The sequence below is a fragment of the Ailuropoda melanoleuca genome, chromosome 2 (assembly GCF_002007445.2).
Source record: "Ailuropoda melanoleuca isolate Jingjing chromosome 2, ASM200744v2, whole genome shotgun sequence".
Taxonomy (NCBI): domain Eukaryota; kingdom Metazoa; phylum Chordata; class Mammalia; order Carnivora; family Ursidae; genus Ailuropoda; species Ailuropoda melanoleuca.
In genome coordinates this window covers 62639262-62660205 of record NC_048219.1, presented here as the reverse complement: position 1 = coordinate 62660205, position 20944 = coordinate 62639262, and the positions used below count along the sequence as shown (strand labels likewise).

The 20944-nt window shown below is 35.9% G+C and overlaps 1 protein-coding gene across 11 annotated transcripts in view; it reads left to right on the top strand.

The window, feature by feature from the left end:
• EVI5 (ecotropic viral integration site 5) overlaps window positions 1-20944 on the top strand; it is a 201917-nt gene that overhangs the window by 79494 nt on the left and 101479 nt on the right. For all 11 annotated transcript variants that reach the window (XM_034653911.1, XM_034653905.1, XM_034653901.1 and 8 more), the window contains 3 exons: window positions 1085-1174; window positions 1283-1380; window positions 11729-11789. In XM_034653911.1, the coding sequence (XP_034509802.1) occupies window positions 1085-1174; window positions 1283-1380; window positions 11729-11789 (249 nt within the window). The remainder of the gene's footprint in view (window positions 1-1084; window positions 1175-1282; window positions 1381-11728; window positions 11790-20944) is intronic.

Sequence of the window (20944 nt, the reverse complement as noted above, 5' to 3'; positions counted from 1 at the left end):
GTCTGTGGACACACAGCACATAAACACTGTAGTAACCGTTGTTCAAATACAGGCAGTCAAAATCTGGAGCCACGCTCTTTTTTTTTTTTTTTTTTAAGATTTTATTTATTTATTTGACAGAGAGAGCCAGCGAGAGAGGGAACACAAGCAGGGGGAGTGGGAGAGGAAGAAGCAGGCTCATAGCGGAGGAGCCTGATGTGAGGCTCGATCCGATAACGCCGGGATCACGCCCTGAGCCGAAGGCAGACGCTTAACCGCTGTGCCACCCAGGTGCCCCTGGAGCCACACTCTTAAACAAACCTCTGTATGATCTCCTGATTGATTCAGTGAGAATTAGTGAGAAGTGAAATTTGCCTTACAGTTGATATTATTGCTCTGCATTTGTTACCTAAAGAGCAAGAAGTAATGAGTATAATTAAGTTTCTTCTGTTCCATAAATATATTGCAGGTAGTCCTTTTAATTGTCATTGTCATGTTATCGTCATCCTTTGTCTTTTATTCTATATTTCGGATGAGAAGGTAGGCGGGTAAATTAGGTGACAAATGGTAGGTAGCACTTGAAAATATTATTAATTATTATTAGTAATCTCTCAGGGGTGGCTGGCTGGCTCAGCTGGGAAAGTGTTTGACTCTCGATCTCAGGGTCGTAGAGCTTACATAAAAATAAACAAACAAACAAACCATCTTAAACCAAGTGTTAATTGTTGTTACTCACATCTTGGGAAGATTAGCTTATATTACCTAGTTAAATTAGTTTAGTTTGGAGCCAGCAAACTGACCGTCCTGATTCAGGTACCAAATCTGTCCTTCCGCTTATTTTTGTAAATAGTTTTCTTGGAACATAGCCATGCCCATTTGTTGTGTTTCTCTGTCTGCTTTTGGTCTTAGTGGCAGAGTTGAATATTTGTGACAGTAACCATATAGCCCACAAAGCCTAAAATATTTGCTATCTGACTTTTTTTAAAAAAGCTTGCCAATTTCTAGTAAGATCCCCAAATGTTTACCTTAGTATTCTTTTGAATGATTAGTTTTTGTCAATGGAAGATTAAGACAAATTTGGCTTTATAAAAATGTGTTTCCACAGGGTTTAGAAATAGTATTTCGAGTAGGATTAGCGCTTCTTCAAATGAATCAGGCAGAACTGATGCAACTTGACATGGAGGGGATGTTACAGGTAGGTCAGTTCATGATTTCTTGAATGTCTTTAGATTTTACTGTTAATTAGTTAACAATAAATAGCATTAAGTAGTTCTTATACTTTTCTTTGATTGTGTTTTATTAGCACTTTCAGAAGGTCATTCCACATCAGTTTGATGGTGGTCCAGACAAATTAATCCAGGCAGCTTACCAAGTGAAGTATAACTCAAAAAAAATGAAAAAGTAAGTATTTTATATTTTGGTTTTTAGTCATGGATGTTTGTTGAAGCATATAGGGAATTAAATAGAAGTGTCAAAGTAGTCCAGCGATAAGTGCAGTTTTCTTCCTGTAGCATTTTTTTTGGTGGTACTGGTTTCAGTAAAACATAAATTTAATGTTGGAATTTCATACTTAGTAGTGGTGCTTGGGACCATTACCTGTGAAACTCCCCTTTCGCATTCCACATTGACTGGAATTAGGAACCTGGTAAATGTATACCTGTGAGTGTGCTGTTATTTTGAAAACCAGTTCTGTGGTGTGATCCAATTTCATTGACATTCTTTTCTGCTCAACCCGACTGTTACTTAAGTTCAGGATTAGCCTGACCAATAAGGTAGGCATGAGGCTTAGATTGAGAATTTAAGGGTTTTTTAAATTGTGTATAATTTTCTAATGGAACTTTTCTTGATATATATTTAATGGAAGTTCAAGGTAAGCAGTCTTGGCTACCAAAGATTAATTTTTTGAAATGTGGTAAAAGTGTTAAGACTGACAGCTCTTGTTCCTCCAGATTCCGGTATTTAAATAAATCTCAGCCAGAGGTCAGAATTGCCATTCCTGACACTACTTTCTGTGGTACAAGATACTTTAAATGATAGCAATACTATATGCTAACAGTTCTCAATATCTTCACTGCCGTAACATAAAATTCCATTCACATGTATGACGTACTTCCATGGATGTTCCTACCCCAGGAAGTATATTAGATTGTGAGTGCAAATTATGTTATTAAAATTAGCTGTAGGGGCATTTGGGTGGCTCAGTCTGAGGTTAAGCATCTGCCTCCGGCTCAGGTCATGATCTTGGGGTCCTGGAATTGAGCCCCACATTGGGCTCCCTGCTCAGCAGGGAGTTTGCTTCTCCCTCTCACCTTCTTCATTGCTTGTGCTTGCTCTCCCTCTCTTTCAAATAAATAAATAAAATCCTAAAAATAAATAAATAAAATAAAATTAGTGCTCCTTTGCAAAAACAAGCCAGTTTATGAGCTTTCACTATTATTAATAAATTACTTGAGAAATTTCTAAATTACGTTACACCGTGATGTTGAGACATTCTTGACCAAAAAGCACTTCTGTTCTATAATTGATAAAACCTTTAGGAGCCATGTCAACTTCCAGCTCTTGGTAAAACCACATTTAAGTCACACTAGCCAAAAAAAGAATTTATTTTACCTTAATTACAGAGAACAACATAACTGATTTTCCTTTTAGATTTTATTTATCACCAGTATAATCCCATTTCTGAACTTTTAGTTATTCTATTTACTTATCAAACTTACAACCCTCTAGTTCTTTCACTCTCTTACTCATACAGTGTTTCTGTTCCACTTTAAGATCTCTACTCTGATGTTAAATTCTTAGGCTTTGGTTTTTTGTTGTTGTAATTTTTATTTTCGTATACTTTTAAACTTTTTAAAAAGTTATAAATAATATGTTTATGTGAGTAAAATCCATACCCGTTTTTAGGGGATCCATTTGAGAGTAGGTTAAGATACTTTGCCCTTTCTTCTTAAATATTGAATGGATGTGTACTTCCTAAGAACAAGGACTTCTGTTTTTTTTAGCAGAACCCAATAGTTAATCAAAATCAGGAAGTTATCATGGATACGGTACTATTACCTAATACCCAAAGCATGTTCAGTTTTATCATTTGTCTCAGTACTATTCTTTGTAACTGTCCCCCCTTTCAGACCCCAACCTAATCCTCTTTCCTGTCCACTCCCTACCCCTCACCGCCTTGGTTTTGGATCCACTTTAAGTACTCCAGGATCATGTATCGCATTAATTGTGTCAGATCTATCTCCTTTAATCTGAAACACTCCCTCCACTCTTCTTGTATGTCTTGACCTTGATATATTTGAAGAGTACAAGCTAGTTATTTTGTGGAAAATCCCACAGTTTGGGTTTTTCTGACATTTCCTCATGAGTAGATTCAGCTTGTGCATTTTTGGCAACTATACCAATGATGTGTCTTCTCAATTAACCATGCAGTGGGTATATGATACTGGTTTATCTCAGAATTGATGATGATATCTCTAAGCACTGGATTAAGGTGATGTCTGCCAAGTTTAACTACTATAAAGTTATTATTTTGTCTTTTATTGTTTCCAGATGTTTTGAGATTGTATAATATCCTATTCCTTACCATGCCTTCTCTCACCAGATTTATATCCATTTATGATTTTCTCACTCCCTCATTCCCTCTTTAATAATTGGCATTCTATTGTAAGGAAGAGCTTTTCCTTCTCTCTAATATATTTATTCATTTATTTATATAAGTGTGAATTTGTGGGCTCTTTTTTTTATTTGGTGAATTATAATTCATTACTCTCATAGTTGTCCCTGCTTTGTCCAGTAGGAGTCCTCTCAAGCTGGCTGTTGTGTCCTTTTGACATGTCCCCATGACTCTTTTGAGAATTTCCTTATTTTAAGACAACAAAAAGCCCCAGGCTCATCTTTTGCCTTACCCACTCCTGCACAGCAGCAAGTCATTTCTCCAAAGAGCCTTAATTTCTTTTAGTAAGCTTTTAAAACGTAGCCTGAAGGTAATGGATAGACACTGAAGCAGTTGACCTCTGGGAGTGGCATGATCCAAATGAACATTTTAAAAATGTCATCCTGGTGGGGGCGCCTGGGTAGCGCAGTCGTTAAGCGTCTGCCTTTGGCTCAGGGCGTGATCCCGGCGTTTGGGGATCGAGTCCCACATCGGGCTCCTCCACTGCGAGCCTGCTTCTTCTCCCACTCCCCTGCTGTGTTCCCTCTCTCGCCGGCTGTCTCTCTGTCACGTAAATAAATAAAATCTTTAAAAAAAAAAGTCATCCTGGTAATAGTGTGCGGAATGATTGAATTATGAAACTGGCAGTAGAGAGAACAGTTATGAGGTTCCTCTAGTAATTAAGGCAAGGTATAATGAAGACCTAAAAATGCTGCCAATAAAAGGAGAATGATGTAGCTCTGTAGCTACTTTGAAGTCTCTTTGTAGAAGCCTTATAAGCACACCTTGACCAACTGATCAAGGTCAATATCAATAGTGATATCCTGGTGGTAATTTGTACCCTTGATATGACGTGATGAAAATGGGACTGACTTCTGTGGTCTTCTTCCTCCAAACCCATAACCTCGGTACAATCATGAACAAACATAAGAGAAATCCCAATTGAGAAATTTCTTCAAAATACCTGACCAGTACTTCTCAAACAATCAAAGTCATCAAAAACATGGAAAGTCTTAGAAATTGTCACAGCCAAGAGGAGCTGAGGAAGACATGGCAACTTAATGTAATGTGATTCCCTGGATGGGATCCTAGAATAGGAAAAGGACATTAGACAGAAATTTGGAAATCCGAATTTAGTATGGACTTTATTTAACAGTTTATCAATACTAGTTCATTAATTGTTACAAGTGTACTATACTAATATAAAATGTTAAACAGGAGAAACTGGGGATAAGGTATATGGGAACTCTGTACTCTTCTCACTTATTTTGTAGATCTAAAATTCTTCTCAAAAATAAAGTTTATTAAAAAAACCATTATCATCGCAGTTGAAGAGGGAATGATAGAGCATTAAGAAAGTTGAATTGAGCATGCTTGGTGACTGAATTGGGAAGCAAGGATTAAATGATGATTTCTAGTGTTTTGTTTTAGGTGCATGAGTGAGTAATGATAACACTATCACCTAACACATAACAAAATATTCACTTCAAAGTAGGCACTTGTGAAGACTGTAAACTTCAGCAGTGCAGCCATTGTTCAAACATTTTGTACCTCTTTAGAGTCTTCTATAAATTCTTTTGGATATCCTATTCTTTTAGATATACTAAAGTAAGAGACATGGTAGTATAGCAGTCAAGGATGTGCCCTTAGGCAAGTTTCTTAATCTTTGGAAGCCTCCAAATGAGCCTAACAACCTGCATTGAAAAGTCAGTTTTGTGGGAGAATTGTGGGAAGATGGAGTAGAAGGCACCAGGAATCTGTCTCCCACCTAGAAAACAATTGCAGTGGCAGAATCTGATGTGACTGTTTTGGAACTCTGGGGCTTATTGAAGCCTTGTAACTTCTAGGGGAAGGCTTCAATGGTGAATTGTGGTTAATTTGGTCAATTTCAACTCTTAGCACATTAGCACCCCTTAACACCATTCTCTACCCTTCAGCAACATGGTGGACAGCTGTGCTTGTATTTCTGGAGCAACCTTCATGTAGCTTTGGTGGGCAGGGTGGGCAAAAATGCCCTTGTCTTCTAGATGTCAGGGATCTGTGTGCTCTGATCAGTCATTGCTGTTTCTGATCACAGGTGCAAGGAAGTGAGCAGCCATTGGTGTTGCACCACTTTCCATTGTTGCAAGTCCCCTCTTCCTCCAGCTGAAGTAATTGCCAGGAGATTTAAAGGGCATCCTCCTTCTCTTCCCTTTTTCTTTTCTTCCCCTTTTGGGAGCCAGACAGGAAAGACTAGGACATTAAAAACAACTGCATATATGGGGGAAATTAGTAAGTGACTGTGTATGCCCAGGGAATGGCTCAGAAAAGTCCTGAGACAGTTTATAGTTCAGGTTGATATTCAGCACAAAGACAGCCTATAACAATCAAAAAGACAAAATCAGTAACAAAAAACAGCAAGCTCTGGGGAGAGGGGAGACTCTGATTTCCTGAGTTACCACATTATTTAATTCAAATGTCTAGTTTTTAACAAAAATCACAAGGCGTATGAAAAAAAAAAGGAAAGTATAGCCCAAAGGAAAAGAGTATTGACCCTTGGACAACATGGATTTGAACTGTGCTTATTCGCTTATATGCAGACTGCTTTAGATAAATGCAGTACAGTACTGCAAATGTATTTTCTCTTAAAATTTTCTTAATAACATTTTCTTTTCTCTAGCTACCTTCATCTTAAGATTACAGTATATAACATACAAGAAATATATGTTGACTATGCTATTGGTAAGGGTTCCAGTCAACAGTAGTGAAGCTTTTGGAGAGTCAAAAGTTATACACAGATTTTCACCTGTCCAGGGGTGTCAGCACTTCTGATTCTCATGTTTTTCAAGGTTCATTTGTAAATAGAAACTATATCTGAAAGAGACTTGATGGCAGATAAAGTAGACAGAGACTTTAAAAGAAGCTCAAAGAACTAAAGGAAAATGTGGGGAAGATTAAGAAAAAGATAGATGAACAAAATGGAAATATCAGTAAAGAGATAGAAAACCTAAAAGGAAACAAAAAAAATTCTGGATCTGCAAAGTCCAGTAACTGAAATGAAAGATTCATAGAGTGATTAAAAAGCAGATTTGAGCAGGCAGAAGAATAAGTGAACTTGAAGATAGAATATTGGAAATTACTGAATTTGAGGAACAAAAAGAAAAAAAAAAACTGAACAGAGCCTAAGGCGACCAACATGCACATCGTGGGAGTCCCAGAAGAAGAGAGAAAGGATCAGAGAGAATATTTGAAGATATAATGGCTGAAAACTTCCCAAATTTGTTGAAAGACATGAATATAAACATCCAAGAAGCTCCATGAACTCCAGGTAATGTCACATCAAAGAGACCCACCTGAGATACATTATAATCAGACTTGCAAAAGACAGAGAAAATCTTGAAAGCAACAAAAGAGAAGCCAATCACCACATACAAGGGGTTCTCAATAAGACTACAAGACTACAAGCAGAGTTCTCATCATAAACTTTTGAGGCCAAAAGAGAGTGGGCCAATATATTCAAAGTACTAAAAGAAAAAATTGTCAACTAACAACCCAAATCTGGCAAAACTGTCCCTCAAAAGTGAGGAAAAAATCAAGACATTTTCAGACAAAGGCTAAAGGAGCTCATTACCCCTAGACCTGCATTGCAAGAAATGCTCATTCATGCAGGGTGAAAGGAAAGGATGCTAGACAGTAACTCAAAGTTGTTTCAAGAAATAAAGATCTTAATTAAGGTAAACACATGGGTAATTATAAAAGCTATTATCGTAACAGTGGGTTGTAACTCCACTTTTTGTTTTCTACATGAATTAAGACTAATGCATTAAAGAAACCTGGGGTGTCTGGCTGACTCAGTTGAGTGTCTGACTCTTGATTGTGGTTCATGATCTCTGTCCTGGAACTGAGCCCCATATTGGGCTCTGTGTTCAGGCACAGAGTTTACTTGAGATGCTCTCCCTCTCCTTTCCCCTCCTCCTCTGCCCCTCCCCCTGCTCACTCACTTTCTATCTCTCCCTCTCAAATAAACGAATGAAATCTTAAAAAGAATAGTTACTGTTCTAAAACTAGTATTAATGTAATTTTTGTTTGTAACTCCAAATCTGCATAATTTAAGAGTAGATACTATATACCCGAAGCTAATATAACACTGTATGTTAACTACTCTGGAGTTAAATTTTTAAACATTTTTTAAATACCTTAAAAAGTAATTATGACCAGTGAACATGCACACAAAAGACTAAATCACAAAGAATTGGAAAATCAGAGTAGATCTATAACTAGTAAGGTGATTGGATCAGTAATCAAAAGTCTCTTGAGTCGAAAATCCCTGGACTTGTTGGCTTTACTGCTGAATTCTACACATTTAAAGAATTAATATCTTTTTAAACTTTTTCAAAAAATAGGGAATACTTCATAACTCATTCTATGAGGCCGGCATTATTACCCTGGTACTGAAACCAGATAAGGATGCTACAAAAAAACAATAGATAAATATCCTTTATAAACATACACGCAAAAGTCCTCAACAAAATACTGGTAAACCAAATTCAGCAGTGTGCTAAAAAGACTATATACCACCACCAAATGGGATTTATTCCTAGAATGCGAAGATAGTTCAACATACAAAAATTGATCATTGTAATATACCACATTAACAGAATGAAGGGGAAAAAAACACAGGATCATCTCAATTGATACAGAAAATGTATTTGACAAAATTCAGTATCTTTTCATGATTGAAACACTCAGAAGAGTAGGAAAAGAAGGCAACTACCTCAACATAATAAAAGCCATCCAGGGGCGCCTGGGTGGCTCAGTCCTTAAGCGTCTGCCTTCAGCTCAGGGCGTGATCCTGGTGTTCTGGGATTGAGCCCCACATCAGGCTCCTCTGCTGGGTGCCTGCTTCTTCCTCTCCCACTCCCCCTGCTTGTGTTCCCTCTCTTGCTGGCTGTCTCTCTCTCTATTAAATAAATAAATAAAATCTTTTTAAAAATTTTTTAAAAATAAGTAAAATAAATAAAAGACATCCATATGTGAAAAACCCATAGCAAACATCATACTCACTGGTAAAAGACTAAAAACTTTTCCTCTAAGATCAGGAACAAGGCAAGGATACTTGATATTGCCATTTCTATTCAACATAATACTGGAAGTAGCAAAAGAAATAAAAAGGAAAAGAAGTAAAAGTTGTCTAAATTGGAAAAGAAAAATTAAAATTATCTCAGTTGACAGACAACATGATCTCATATGTAGAAAAACCTTTCTACAAAAACCAGCTAATAAATAAATGCAGCAAAGTAGCTGGTTACAAAGTCAACCCACAAAAAATTAGTTTTATTTCTATACCTTAACAGTGAATAATTTAGAAAGAAATTAAGAAAACTGTTCCATTTACAATACATCAAAAAGAATAAAATATGTAAGAATTAACCAAGGAAGTGAAAGATGTATACAATGAAGACTGCAGAACATAAGAAAAACATAAATAAAAACTGCAGAACATAAATAAAAGCAAATCCTATGTTCATTGATTGGAAGGCCATATAATATTGTTAACACATTAGTATTACCCAAGGTGATCTATGGAGTGAATTGAAGTGTGTCTTAAAATACCGATGATATTTTTTTTGCAGAAATAGAAAACTCCATCCTAAACTTCATAAATAAACTCAAAGGATCCAAATAGCTAAAACCATCTTGAAAAAGAACTACAAAGCTGGAGAGCTCACACTTCCTGATTTCCAAGCTTATTACAAAGCCATCATAATCAAAACAGGGTACTAGAATAAAGATAGACATCTAGACCAATGGAATAGAATAGCATTCCAAGAAATAAACCCTCACATATGTGGTTAAATGATTTTTGACAAGGGTGCTAAGACCATTTAGTAGGGAAAGGTCTGTCTTTTCAACAAATGATGCTGGGAAAACTGGATATCCACATGCAGAAAAACAGGGTTGGACCTTTATTCAATACGATATGCAAAATATAAGTCAGAATGGATCAAAGATTTAAATGTAAGAACTAAAACTGTAAAACTCTTAGATGAAAACATTGAACAAAACTTGGAATTGGATTCGACAATGATTTTTTGGATTTGACACCAAAGGCTCAAGTAACAAAAAACAAAAAGACAAATTGAACTGCATGAAAATTTAAAAATTTTGCACATCCTAAGACACTCTCAAAAGTGGGAGAAGATACTTGCAAAGCATGTATTGGATAAAGGTTTAATATCCACAGTGTATTGAGAACCCCTAAAACTCAGCAGCAAAAACCACAACTGGATTCAAAAATTGGCAAAGGACTTGAATAGACAGTTCTCCAAAGAAGAAATACAAATGACCAATAAGCACATAAAAAGATGTTCAATATAGGTATAATATAGATGAACCTAGGGGACTTTATACTAGGTAAAAAAAGCCAGTCACAATGGGACAAATTCTGTGTGATTCCATATGTATGATATACTTAATGTCAAAATTATAGAGACAGAATGTAAAATGGTTGTTGCCAGAACATGGTAAGAGGAATGGGGTTTTCTTATTTAAGGGTATACAATTTCAGTTTCATAAGATGCAAAGAACAGAACAATGGACTGTGATGATGGTGATGGCTGCACATTGTAAATGTATTTAATACCACTGAACTATATACCTAAAAATGGTTAAGATGGTAAATTTTACTATGTGTATTTTATCACAATAAAAAAAGTTGTGAGTTAAATGAGATTTTATATATAGTAAATAATAGGTTTTTCTCCTTTGAGGGGGAATTTGATTTTTGACAGCAGCTGTAATTTTGGGGAGGCCTAGGTTTGTTAGTATTAGGAGTAGTTAAACTTGTTATTAACATTTTTGGTCCAGAGTAAGATCTAAAAATAACTTGGTGGGAGTAACTTTTGTTTGGCCTATAAACTTTTGTCAAGGTAATTTTACACTTACAGTTGAGTTGCAAACATAGTACATTGCATTTGTTTGTCATTTCTTACTCTCCTACAATTAGTGACAGTTCTTTTAGTCTTTATCTTTCATGACCTTGATACTCCTGAAGTGAGCCGGTCAGTGGGTTTGCTGGTTTGAATTTGTTTGATTTCTCTTGATTAGATTGAGGATGTACATTCTTAGGAAGGATATCATGGAGGTGAGATACCCTTCTCAGTACATCTTAACAGGGAGTGCATGATGTCAACATGTATTACTGGTGGTGCTAACCTTGATCAATTGGCTCAGGTGCTGTCAGGATACTGTAGTACAAATTTACTATTTTTCCCTTGGTATTATCTAAATATTTTGAGAGAGATGCTTTAAGACTATGCTTATACTTTTTACCCACTTATTAGTGTCCATAGATTTTTCTTGCCTGTGGGGGGGGAATTCTAATGGTGATTTTTAATTTATTTAATTTATTTTTATCATTATTATTTTTTAATGGTGATTTTTATATTTGTCTCATTCTTTCTACGTTGAGGAATCCTTTTGTTAGAAAGAGTTGTTCCAGGGCACTTGGGTGGCTCAGTCAGTTAAGTGTCTGCCTTCGGCTCAAGTCATGATCCCAGGGTCCTGGGATCAAGCCTCATGTCGGGCTACTTGCTCATCGGGGAGCCTGCTTCTCCCTCTCCCTATGCTGCTCCCCCTGCTTGTTCTCTCTCATGCTCTCAAATAAATAAATAAAATCTTTAAAAAAAAGTTTCCTTTCCCCCGTTATAAATTTTACACAATTTTTTGTGGGTTTTTGGGGGGTTTTTTTTGTGTGTGTTTTTTTAGTTAAACTGGATTTTAACCAGTGTATTTTAACCTGAGGAAGAATGCTAGATAGTTCTTTTTATAAGTTTAGGGCTAAATAGAATCTGTAAACTCAGTTCTTTGATGCCTTGTATATTTTACTTTCTAAAGTTTATTTTTGTGTGGTTCTCATTTTTGTTACTTGTGAAATAGTTTTTTAAGTAAGAATCCATGTAACTATTCAGATGATTTTTCTAATATCAAGTATCTCAAGTTATAAGTTGGGGGAACCTACTGGAATTATATTTTGTGTTAATAAGTAGTTTTAAATTTTATAATTTAGTAACTACTTCAGAGTAAAAACATATCTTTAATTTTTTTTTTCCTTCTTAGGCTTGAAAAAGAATACACTACAATAAAAACTAAAGAAATGGAGGAGCAAGTTGAAATTAAAGTAAGCATCTCAGGACTTCTAAAAGTGCCAAACATAAATTTATTAAAGTTAGTCGTTTGATCACGTTGATATATCTATTTGCTGTAACAAATTTAGCAGTGATGTTTGTTATTACTTACTTATAAATTTATTTACCATCCCACTAGGTTATAGTTTAAAATAGACATTTCAAAAACCAGAATAATGCAATAAGTGGTTTTCATTCTAGTGTGAGAGCAGCTCTGTTTCTAGATTTGTTGGTGGGTCATCAGGAGAAGATACTTTTATGGAGAAGATAATTACCATTTCATTTAAGCGTATTTTTAAAAATGCAGAAAAGTCAATCTATAATGTGCATAGACTAACAGGAGTGTAGTCTAAGGTATACCAAATAGAGCTAATCATTGCACCAGAACTAATTATGGCTGCCTTAGAGCTGCAGGAAACTTTGGCTAATTCAATTTTTTCATCTCTAAGCAAAGGTTATACTTTTGAACTCTCCACAGGAACAGGTAGATTGCCAATTTTAAGGGATATATGAATTCCTATGTATATCTTAAAATTCTTATTTGTACCCCTGTAGGCCAGAAATTGTTAAGTTGAGGATCTTTGGCATTGTTCAAGTTGGAAATTAAAGAAAGTTCTAGAGGTTTTATGCTGACATTTCAGGATGGAGATGATGAGTAGAAGCAGGAGTTAGTGAAGAAACTCAGTGATTCGCTGATCCAATTTCTTACCTCTTTGTCTATATTCTCCCTCTTCCGAGAAAAAAAACCCCACAAAAAACCAAAAATAAAACAAGTTTGAAGTGACTCCTCCCCCCCTTTTTTTAACACTACATTTGGATGTGTCTGAGTTTTGACTTGAACCTGGCAAGACATTAGATGGCCACCTTATTTATAATTATTTAGCCGTGTTTTAATTCACCTTTGCTATAAAGTACCTCTTCATTATTCACACCCATAAGCCCTTTTCACAAGTAAGGGAATGAGTTTTATGAAATTGGTATTCTTTCTTGCCATGGTTCTTCTCAAAAGCCTCCTCGGAAGCCACCTCTCCTTTATTTCTGCGTGACCTCTCTCATCTCTCTCCCTTTTCTAAATGTTTTATTTTCGTTTCTATCAGTATTCCCTATTAATTAGAAATAGATAATTCTTCATTTTTCAGAGAGAGAAAGAAAAGATCCTTGTGGATGTTTATCCCTCCTTTTTAAAAATTCTGTCACCCAGCTGCTGCTCTACCATTTGCTTTTCTTTTAGGTACCATGAATAAGAGTAACATTAAATCATACCCTCCACTTCAACCTACTGAAAGTGGAAAAGTACGTCATCCTGATGAGTGGGGAGAGAGTATGGGTTATCGCATACCACCAGTATTTGGAACTGCAAATCAAGAATCTGAGGATGGGAAGCCATCCTGTTCATTTCACCATGCTATGTTATTGAAAAAAAAAAAAATCACAGTTCTGTGAACAATCTTTTCTCTTAAAGAAGTTTCTTCTAAAATTAAATCACGTGAATAGTGAGAATACCAAGAGGCTTTTTCAGGGGCGCCTGGGTAGCGCAGTCGTTAAGCGTCTGCCTTTGGCTCAGGACGTGATCCCGGTGTTCCGGGATTGAGTCCCACATCGGGCTCCTCCGCTGGGAGCCTGCTTCTTCCTCTCCCATTTCCCCCGCTTGTGTTCCCTCTCTTGCTCGCTGTCTCTCTGTCACATAAATAAATAAAATCTTTAAAAAAAAAAAAAAAGAGGCTTTTTCAGAAAGATCTTTAGCACAGTTTAGCTTGTATTTGCAGTTTTTCTCAAACTTCAGTTTTGAGGGAAAGTTATAGTTAATGTACCTCACAGAGTACTTTTGAATGCCAGCTCCATGTGTCTTAGGGAAAAACAGGTAGCACAAACTGTTTATAGAGAAGAAACTGGGGGTGTGTGTGGGGGGGAAATGAAAGTTCAAAAAGTTAGTAACACATTGGGTAAATAAAATCTGCTGATCTCAAAGGTAGTTTGTTCCTTTTATAAAATTTTGTCTCCACATAGTTTTTTCTTACTCTCGAACCATTTTCATCTCTTACTTTACTCCTCCTGCCACCAAAAAGGACAAAGCTGTGACCATTTTTGTGGGACTGCACTTTCTTTTTTTAGTTTATATAAGCTTGGGTATGTCTGATTTTTTACTCGGACCTGGCAACTCATCTCAGTCATAATCAGATGTGCACTGCATTTCCAGATAGTTAGCCATGTATTATTGGAGCCTTTCTCTAAAATGGGAAATGCCACTTCCTTAGTCACACTCTCTGCCCTTCTCCCCAAGGTCCCTTTTACAAGGGAATGAGTTCTCTTAAACTAATGCTTTCTTGCCTTGGTCCTCCTCAAAAGCCTTCAGAGAGATAATCTTATTCTGTTTTTCATACAAACAAATGATAAGATCATCAAATTATTTGATGTTTTGATGTGGAAGTAGAAAATCAGCCATTGATAGTTTTTCTTTTTTTTTTTTTTTCTTTTTTTTTAATTTAAAATTCTAAGACCTTTGGGTCATGGATCTTTTTGTCTAAGAATTATATCTGGAAGCTCCCTGATGAAGGTTTAATTTTTAAGTATTTTCCACCCCTTTTCTGAAAGTGTTATAGAAAGATTTTGATAATAATTGTTTCATATGGAGAATCTTACATTTTATTGTGTGGAATTTTTTATTAATAGAAACAGCTTTCTCAGTATCTTCTTCCAATCTATTGATCTTCCACCTGAGAGGGAGGAGGTAAGAAATATTAAAATTCTGGCTTATATTAGGGTACCTCACAAATCTTTAAAAAAGAAAAGCCTTTATTATCCCATTCTATTTAAGGCTGACAATTGAGCTGATAATCTAATATTCATATTTAAATTTTGTGCTTTGGGATATAGAGATTTAAGCCCTGCAAATGGGAAGAGTTAGAGATTCTGACTGGTTTTTAGCAGAAGTTCAATTTTTTTTAATTTAAAAATGAAGTATTCCAGATATGTTGAAAAACAGAGAATAATATAAAAACTCTTGTGTATTCACTGCCTGGCTTAAAAAAGGAAAACATGACAAATGTTATCTGAGTCATCCAGGAGTTATATTTAACAATCAGTGTGAAGTGTTAGTATTGACACATTTATTTAACACTTAATATGTGAAGGGTCATTTACACGCATCATCTACTTTGATTCTTCTAATAACCTTATGAGAGGGTTCTTATCCTTGTCTTTTTGAGCTTCAGAAAGCCCAAAAAATACGCTAGTGGTCACATTGCTTGAAAATGGTGAAAGTCAAGGATTTGAAATCTGATTTATGTTTTTTAAGACCCATATATATTCTTCAGTGTATATACTGTGCTGCTTTCCAAAGGAGACTTAATGCATTGTGATGTAAGGATTCAGATACCCGTTTTTCTGTGGCATCACAAACTTTCATAAAAAAACTAATGGTTATATAATAATATCCAGTGGGGAGTACAGTAACATAATTTATTCAAGAAGTCATCCATTTAACAGGTACTGTAGAACCTACTACCTGTCCAAACACTGTTCTAGGCACTTGAAACAGGTTTTTCTGCCCTCGTGGAGCTCACATTCTAGTACGGGAGTCAGACAATAAACAGAAAAGTACAATGTATAATATTTTGATGAGGATAAGTATTAAACAGAGAAAAGAATACATCTGGGAAGGGAGAGTAAAATGGTAATGTTTGGATTGAAAAGTTAGAGAAGTTGACTAGATTACTTTTGAATAAATACTGAAGGAAGTGAAAGAGCTGGGTATATAGGTATCTGGAAGGAGAGCAGAATCCAGTCAGGAGTGTGCCCAGGGAGAAATAGTAAGGAAACCATTGTGGATGGGACAGTACACATCATGAGGAAAGTGACAGGCTAAGGTGTTGTTGAACACGTGACGACTTTGGCTTTGAACCTGGAAAGTCATTTGGGTTTTCAGTGGAGGAGGAGAAGGTATGTTGAGAGTAGATTGCAGGGGACAGGAAGACTAACAGAGGCTGATGAAGGCAACAGATGATGGTGGCTTGGACTGAGGTGGTAAGAAGTGATTGGATTCTGGGGCGCCTGGGTGGTGCAGTCGTTAAGCGTCTGTCTTTGGCTCAGGGCGTGATCCCAGCATTCTGGGATTGAGCCCCACATCAGGCTTCTCTGCTAGGAGCCTGCATCTTCCTCTCCCACTCCACCTGCTTGTTGTTCCGTCTCTCGCTGGCTTTCTCTCTCTGTCAAATAAATAAATAAAATCTTTAAAAAAAAAAAGAAGTGATTGGGATTCTGAATAGATTTTAAAGATAAAGCTAACAAGTTGATTTGTGGAGATGTGAGAGAGATAGGAGTTAAGCATTTTGGCTTTAGTATGGAGAAAAATAGAGTTCCCAGTACCTGAGATGGGGGAGTCTAAAGGAGGATCTGGTTTGGGGAGGAATATCAGGAGCCTAGTTAGAGGTATTTTAAGAATCAGAAGCCTAGGTGATGTTCAAGTAGTCCCTTGAGTCTTCAGAGTTGAATTTAAGAGAGGGCAGGCTCAAAGTATAAATTTTGCAGTTTTTGGCAGAATGATGATAGTAAAAGCCTGTAGAGTGAATGAGATTACCTGAGGAATGAGTGTAGATGAGAGAAGAGAGTTCAAGAATTGAGCTTGATCATAAGCCAACATTTAACTAGAAAGATGAGAGCAAAGCAGGAGAACACTAGGGAAGTATAAGTGTCCTAAAACTAAGACAAAAGAGAGTTTCAGAAAGAGAAGGATTTTACTGTATCAGTGCTAAAGTGTGTTCTTACAAGATGAGGATGGAAAAATAATCATTGAATTTGTCAGCAGGGAGATAAGCTAGAAAAGAACAGAGAAGTAGTGGGAACTAAAACTTCAATGAAACTAGAAAAAATTGGAGATAGGGAGTATAGATATCTTTCAGGGAATTTGCTATAAAGAAGAAAGAAATGGGACAGTAGCTTCGAGAGAGGGTCATGATGTTAAGGGGATTTTGCTTTTTCTTTACTTTTTGTTAAGATAAGAGAAATAACCACGTTTTAATGGTGACAACCAAGTAGGAAAAACTGATGTTGTGTGAATGGCAGGGAGTAATTGCTAGAGTCAGCACGGTTTAGGATTTAGCCCATGGTAGGAGATTTGGTCACCTAGCTTGGATAGTTAATCCACAAGAACAAGAGAGAATCTAAAATATATGGGGAAAAATGTGGTACAAGGTAGGATGTGGTTGTGGGAGCGAGCTTGCAAAGTTTTGTTCTTATTGCTTCAATTCTTTCAGTAAAATTGGAAACAAGATTATCATTTGAGAGTGACAATGGGGTGAAGGGTTCCTGGTTTGAAGAAAGAAGAGCAAGTATGAAATAGGGATCTGAGAAGGTGAGAGAAGGAATGGCCTGAGGAAATACATTATTGCTGCTAGGGCGCATTAGTAGTCCAGCTGATTTTAGTGATTGTTAATTTAAACAAACTTCATTGTTTATTTTTCTTCAGTCATATTTACCATCATAGGTGCAGACACAGAGTTGTAAGTATATTAACCCAGAGTAGTGGTTTTACCAGGCAAGTATGCTAACTCCTAAGGGAGAGAGGGCAAAGGGAAGGATAAAAGCAAGGGAACATCTATAATGATTGGAAATTAAACTTTGTAAAGACGAAAGAGAGCACATCAGAGTGAGGGACAATGAAAAGTTGATAAGATCAATGGATTGTCCCAATGAGGAAGATTATTGAGTTTGGGTTGTTTCATAAAATATGAATAAAGTATGAATAAAAGGGTGAGAATAAAGTGAGTTGTTAGAAATTGAAATTCCCCCATTTGGGGATATTTAAGGTTTTTTTTAAAGTCGTTTTTCATTATTAAAAATAGCGCATATAGTTAGCATGTTTGTATATAAAGCTTTCGGTGCCTTATATTTTCTTAGCCAGTTGTAAAGAGAATTATTGAATTATAGGATATTAGTATTTTTCAGACTTTTGATATGCACTAAGTAAATTTCCTAAAGAGTATTTCCAGGGTATGTTCTTTTTGGCAGCGAGTTTCCATACCACTAACACTTTGCCTGCATTCGGTATTTCATTTTTGCTCTCACTCTTCATCTCATTTTCTCTTTTCTAATTTGATAGGTCAAAGTCTCTCCCTTTTTTTTTTTTTTTTAAGTGTATAGATCTGTCTTTGTGGTTTTCACTTTTAAAGTTTAGAAAATGGTCTTCATTCACTCTGGCAAATATAATTAAAAAGATAGGTACTCAAAAATTAATGAGAATTCAGTCAAATGATAAATTTTAGTCATTAATTTTCCTATATATCGGCAATAAACATTTCAAAAATATCTTAGAAAAAGAAATTCCACTTAAAATAAAAATAAAAGCATTTAGGAATCACCTAAATGAAAAATAAGATAGAACCTAACAAATTATCACTGAAAAACTTTGCATAAAGGCATTTAAAAAGGATGAATAAGAGAGACAAAAAAAACTCTGTGTTAAATAAAGTTATGATTTCGCCCATCAAATATACGTTAACAAACCAGTCGTTTAATTCCTCTTGATTTTGCAGAGCATTAAAAAAAATCTAAAGAATAGTTGTAAACAAAAGGCAAAAATTATAAAATAGTATTCAAGCTTGACTTCAAGAATATTATGAGCAATGCTTATCATTAATCAAGTTTTTGGTATTATGCTGTCTCATTCATTCTTCCCATAGCATTGTAGGTTTTTATTACTCTTATTTTCTGAAGAGGAAATGTAGAGTCTAAGATATTGAGTAACATGCACAGGTTTTAATTTTGAAGTGAGGATTTGAACCTAAACCTACCTAACTTCAAAACCCACTCTCTCAACTAATTAGTATACTAGTACTTAGAGTTTGGGGAGGATAAATAATACAATATAAAGATGGGGGAAATTAGCTCCACCAGACATTACAGGGGATTACAAAGCTATAATTACCAAAATACTGTGGTGTTAGTCCAAAAGAAAGACAAACATTTGAAACTTAATAGGCAATCCTGAAATAGTCCTTAATAACTGATAAAGTCTATTTATCAATATATGATGAAATAGATGTCATATAATTGAGGAATTGGTTTACTTAAAAAGTGGTATTCAGACATTTGGGTAGATGTTTGGGGAAGAAATCAATTTAGATTTTTATTTATAGCAAAATTTCAGAAGACTTAAAGGGGATGGAGAGGGAAACCCAGGTAAATGTTTTTAGTTCTTAATTTTATAATATTTTAGCATAATTTCTATTGTAACATTAACTATTTTCACTCAATTGTTTGGTTGAACTAAACTTTTTTTTTTTTTTTAAGATTTTATTTATTTATTTGACAGAGATAGAGACAGCCAGCGAGAGAGGGAACACAAGCAGGGGGATTGGGAGAGGAAGAAGCAGGCTCATAGCAGAAGAGCCTGATGTGGGGCTCGATCCCAGAACGCCGGGATCACGCCCTGAGCCGAAGGCAGACGCTTAACTGCTGTGCCACCCAGGCGCCCCTGAACTAAACTTTTAATAAGTCTTTTAGGATAAACAAAATTTTATTTTTTTGATGAAGTATGTTGAGAACATTTTGAGAATCACATTTGTTTCTTTGCATTTGCAGATTTTAAAAGCATTTAATAATTGCTTATTTGTCTAGACCACTGTGCTACACATAATACGAATAGCTAACAAATGAGAAACATTTTCTTCTTGAATTCAAGCTATTTTGTAGTCTGAAGTCACACATAAAGTAATATCAATTTCAAATCATTTAAATATATTCTAAGTGAATAGAACAAGAAAATCTAATTTGCAAATCTTTCTAATAACTCTAAGATTTGTTTTTTCCAATATGGTCCATTTAATAAGATACAGTAATTCATAGAATCTTTATTTCCTGGTCTGAGACTTTATATGTTATATAAACTATAGTCTTCAGTGGAAAAATGATATATTGAATTAATAGAAATTTCTGAGGAAAACATTTTTTTTTTTTTAATTTTATTTTATTATATTGTGTTAATCACCATACAGTACATCCCCAGATTCCGATGTAAAGTTTGATGCTTCATTAGTTGCGTATAACACCCAGTGCACCATGCAATACGTGCCCTCCTTACTACCCATCACCAGTCTATCCCATTCCCCCACCCCCTCCCCTCTGAAGTCTTCAGTTTGTTTCTCATAGTCCATAGTCTCTCATGTTTCATTCCCCCTTCTGATTACCCCCCTTTTCTTTATCCCTTTCTTCCCCTACCGATCCTCCTAGTTCTTATGTTCCATAGATGAGAGAAATCATATGATAATTGTCTTTCTCTGCTTGACTTATTTCACTTAGCATTATCTCCTCCAGTGCCGTCCATGTTGCAGCAAATGTTGAGAATTCGTTCTTTCTGATAGCTGAGTAATATTCCATTGTATATATGGACCACAGCTTCTTAATCCAGTCATCTGTTGAAGGGCATCTCGGCTCCTTCCATGATTTGGCTATTGTGGACAATGCAGCTATGAACATTGGGGTGCATATGGCCCTTCTCTTTACTACGTCTGTATCTTTGGGGTAAACACCCAGTAGTGCAATGGCTGGGTCATAGGGTAGTTCAATTTTTAACTTTTTAAGGGACCTCCACACTGTTTTCCAGAGTGGCTGTACCAACTTGCATTCCCACCAACAATGTAGGAGGGATCCCCTTTCTCCACATCCTCTCCAACAATTGTTGTTTCTTGCCTTGTCTATCTTTGCCATTCTAACTGGCGTAAGGTGGTATCTCAGTGTGGTTTTGATTTGAATTTCCCTGATGGCTAATGATTTTGAACATTTTTTCATGTGTCTGTTAGCCATTTGTATGTCTTCATTGGAAAAGTGTCTGTTCATATCTTCTGCCCATTTTATGATTTGTTTATTTGTTTCTCGTGTATTGAGTTTGAGAAGTTCTTTGTAGATCTTGGATACCAGTCCTTTATCTGTGGTGTCCTTTGCAAATATATTCTCCCATTCCGTGGGCTGTCTCTTAGTTTTTTTGACTGTTTCCTTGGCTGTGCAGAAGCTCTTTATCCTGATAAAGTCCCATAAGTTCATTTTATCTTTTATTTCTCTTGCCTTTGGAGATGTGTCGTGAAAAAGGTTGCTCTGGCCGATGTCATAGAAGTTGTTGCCTATGTTCTCCTCTAGAATTTTGATGGATTCCTGT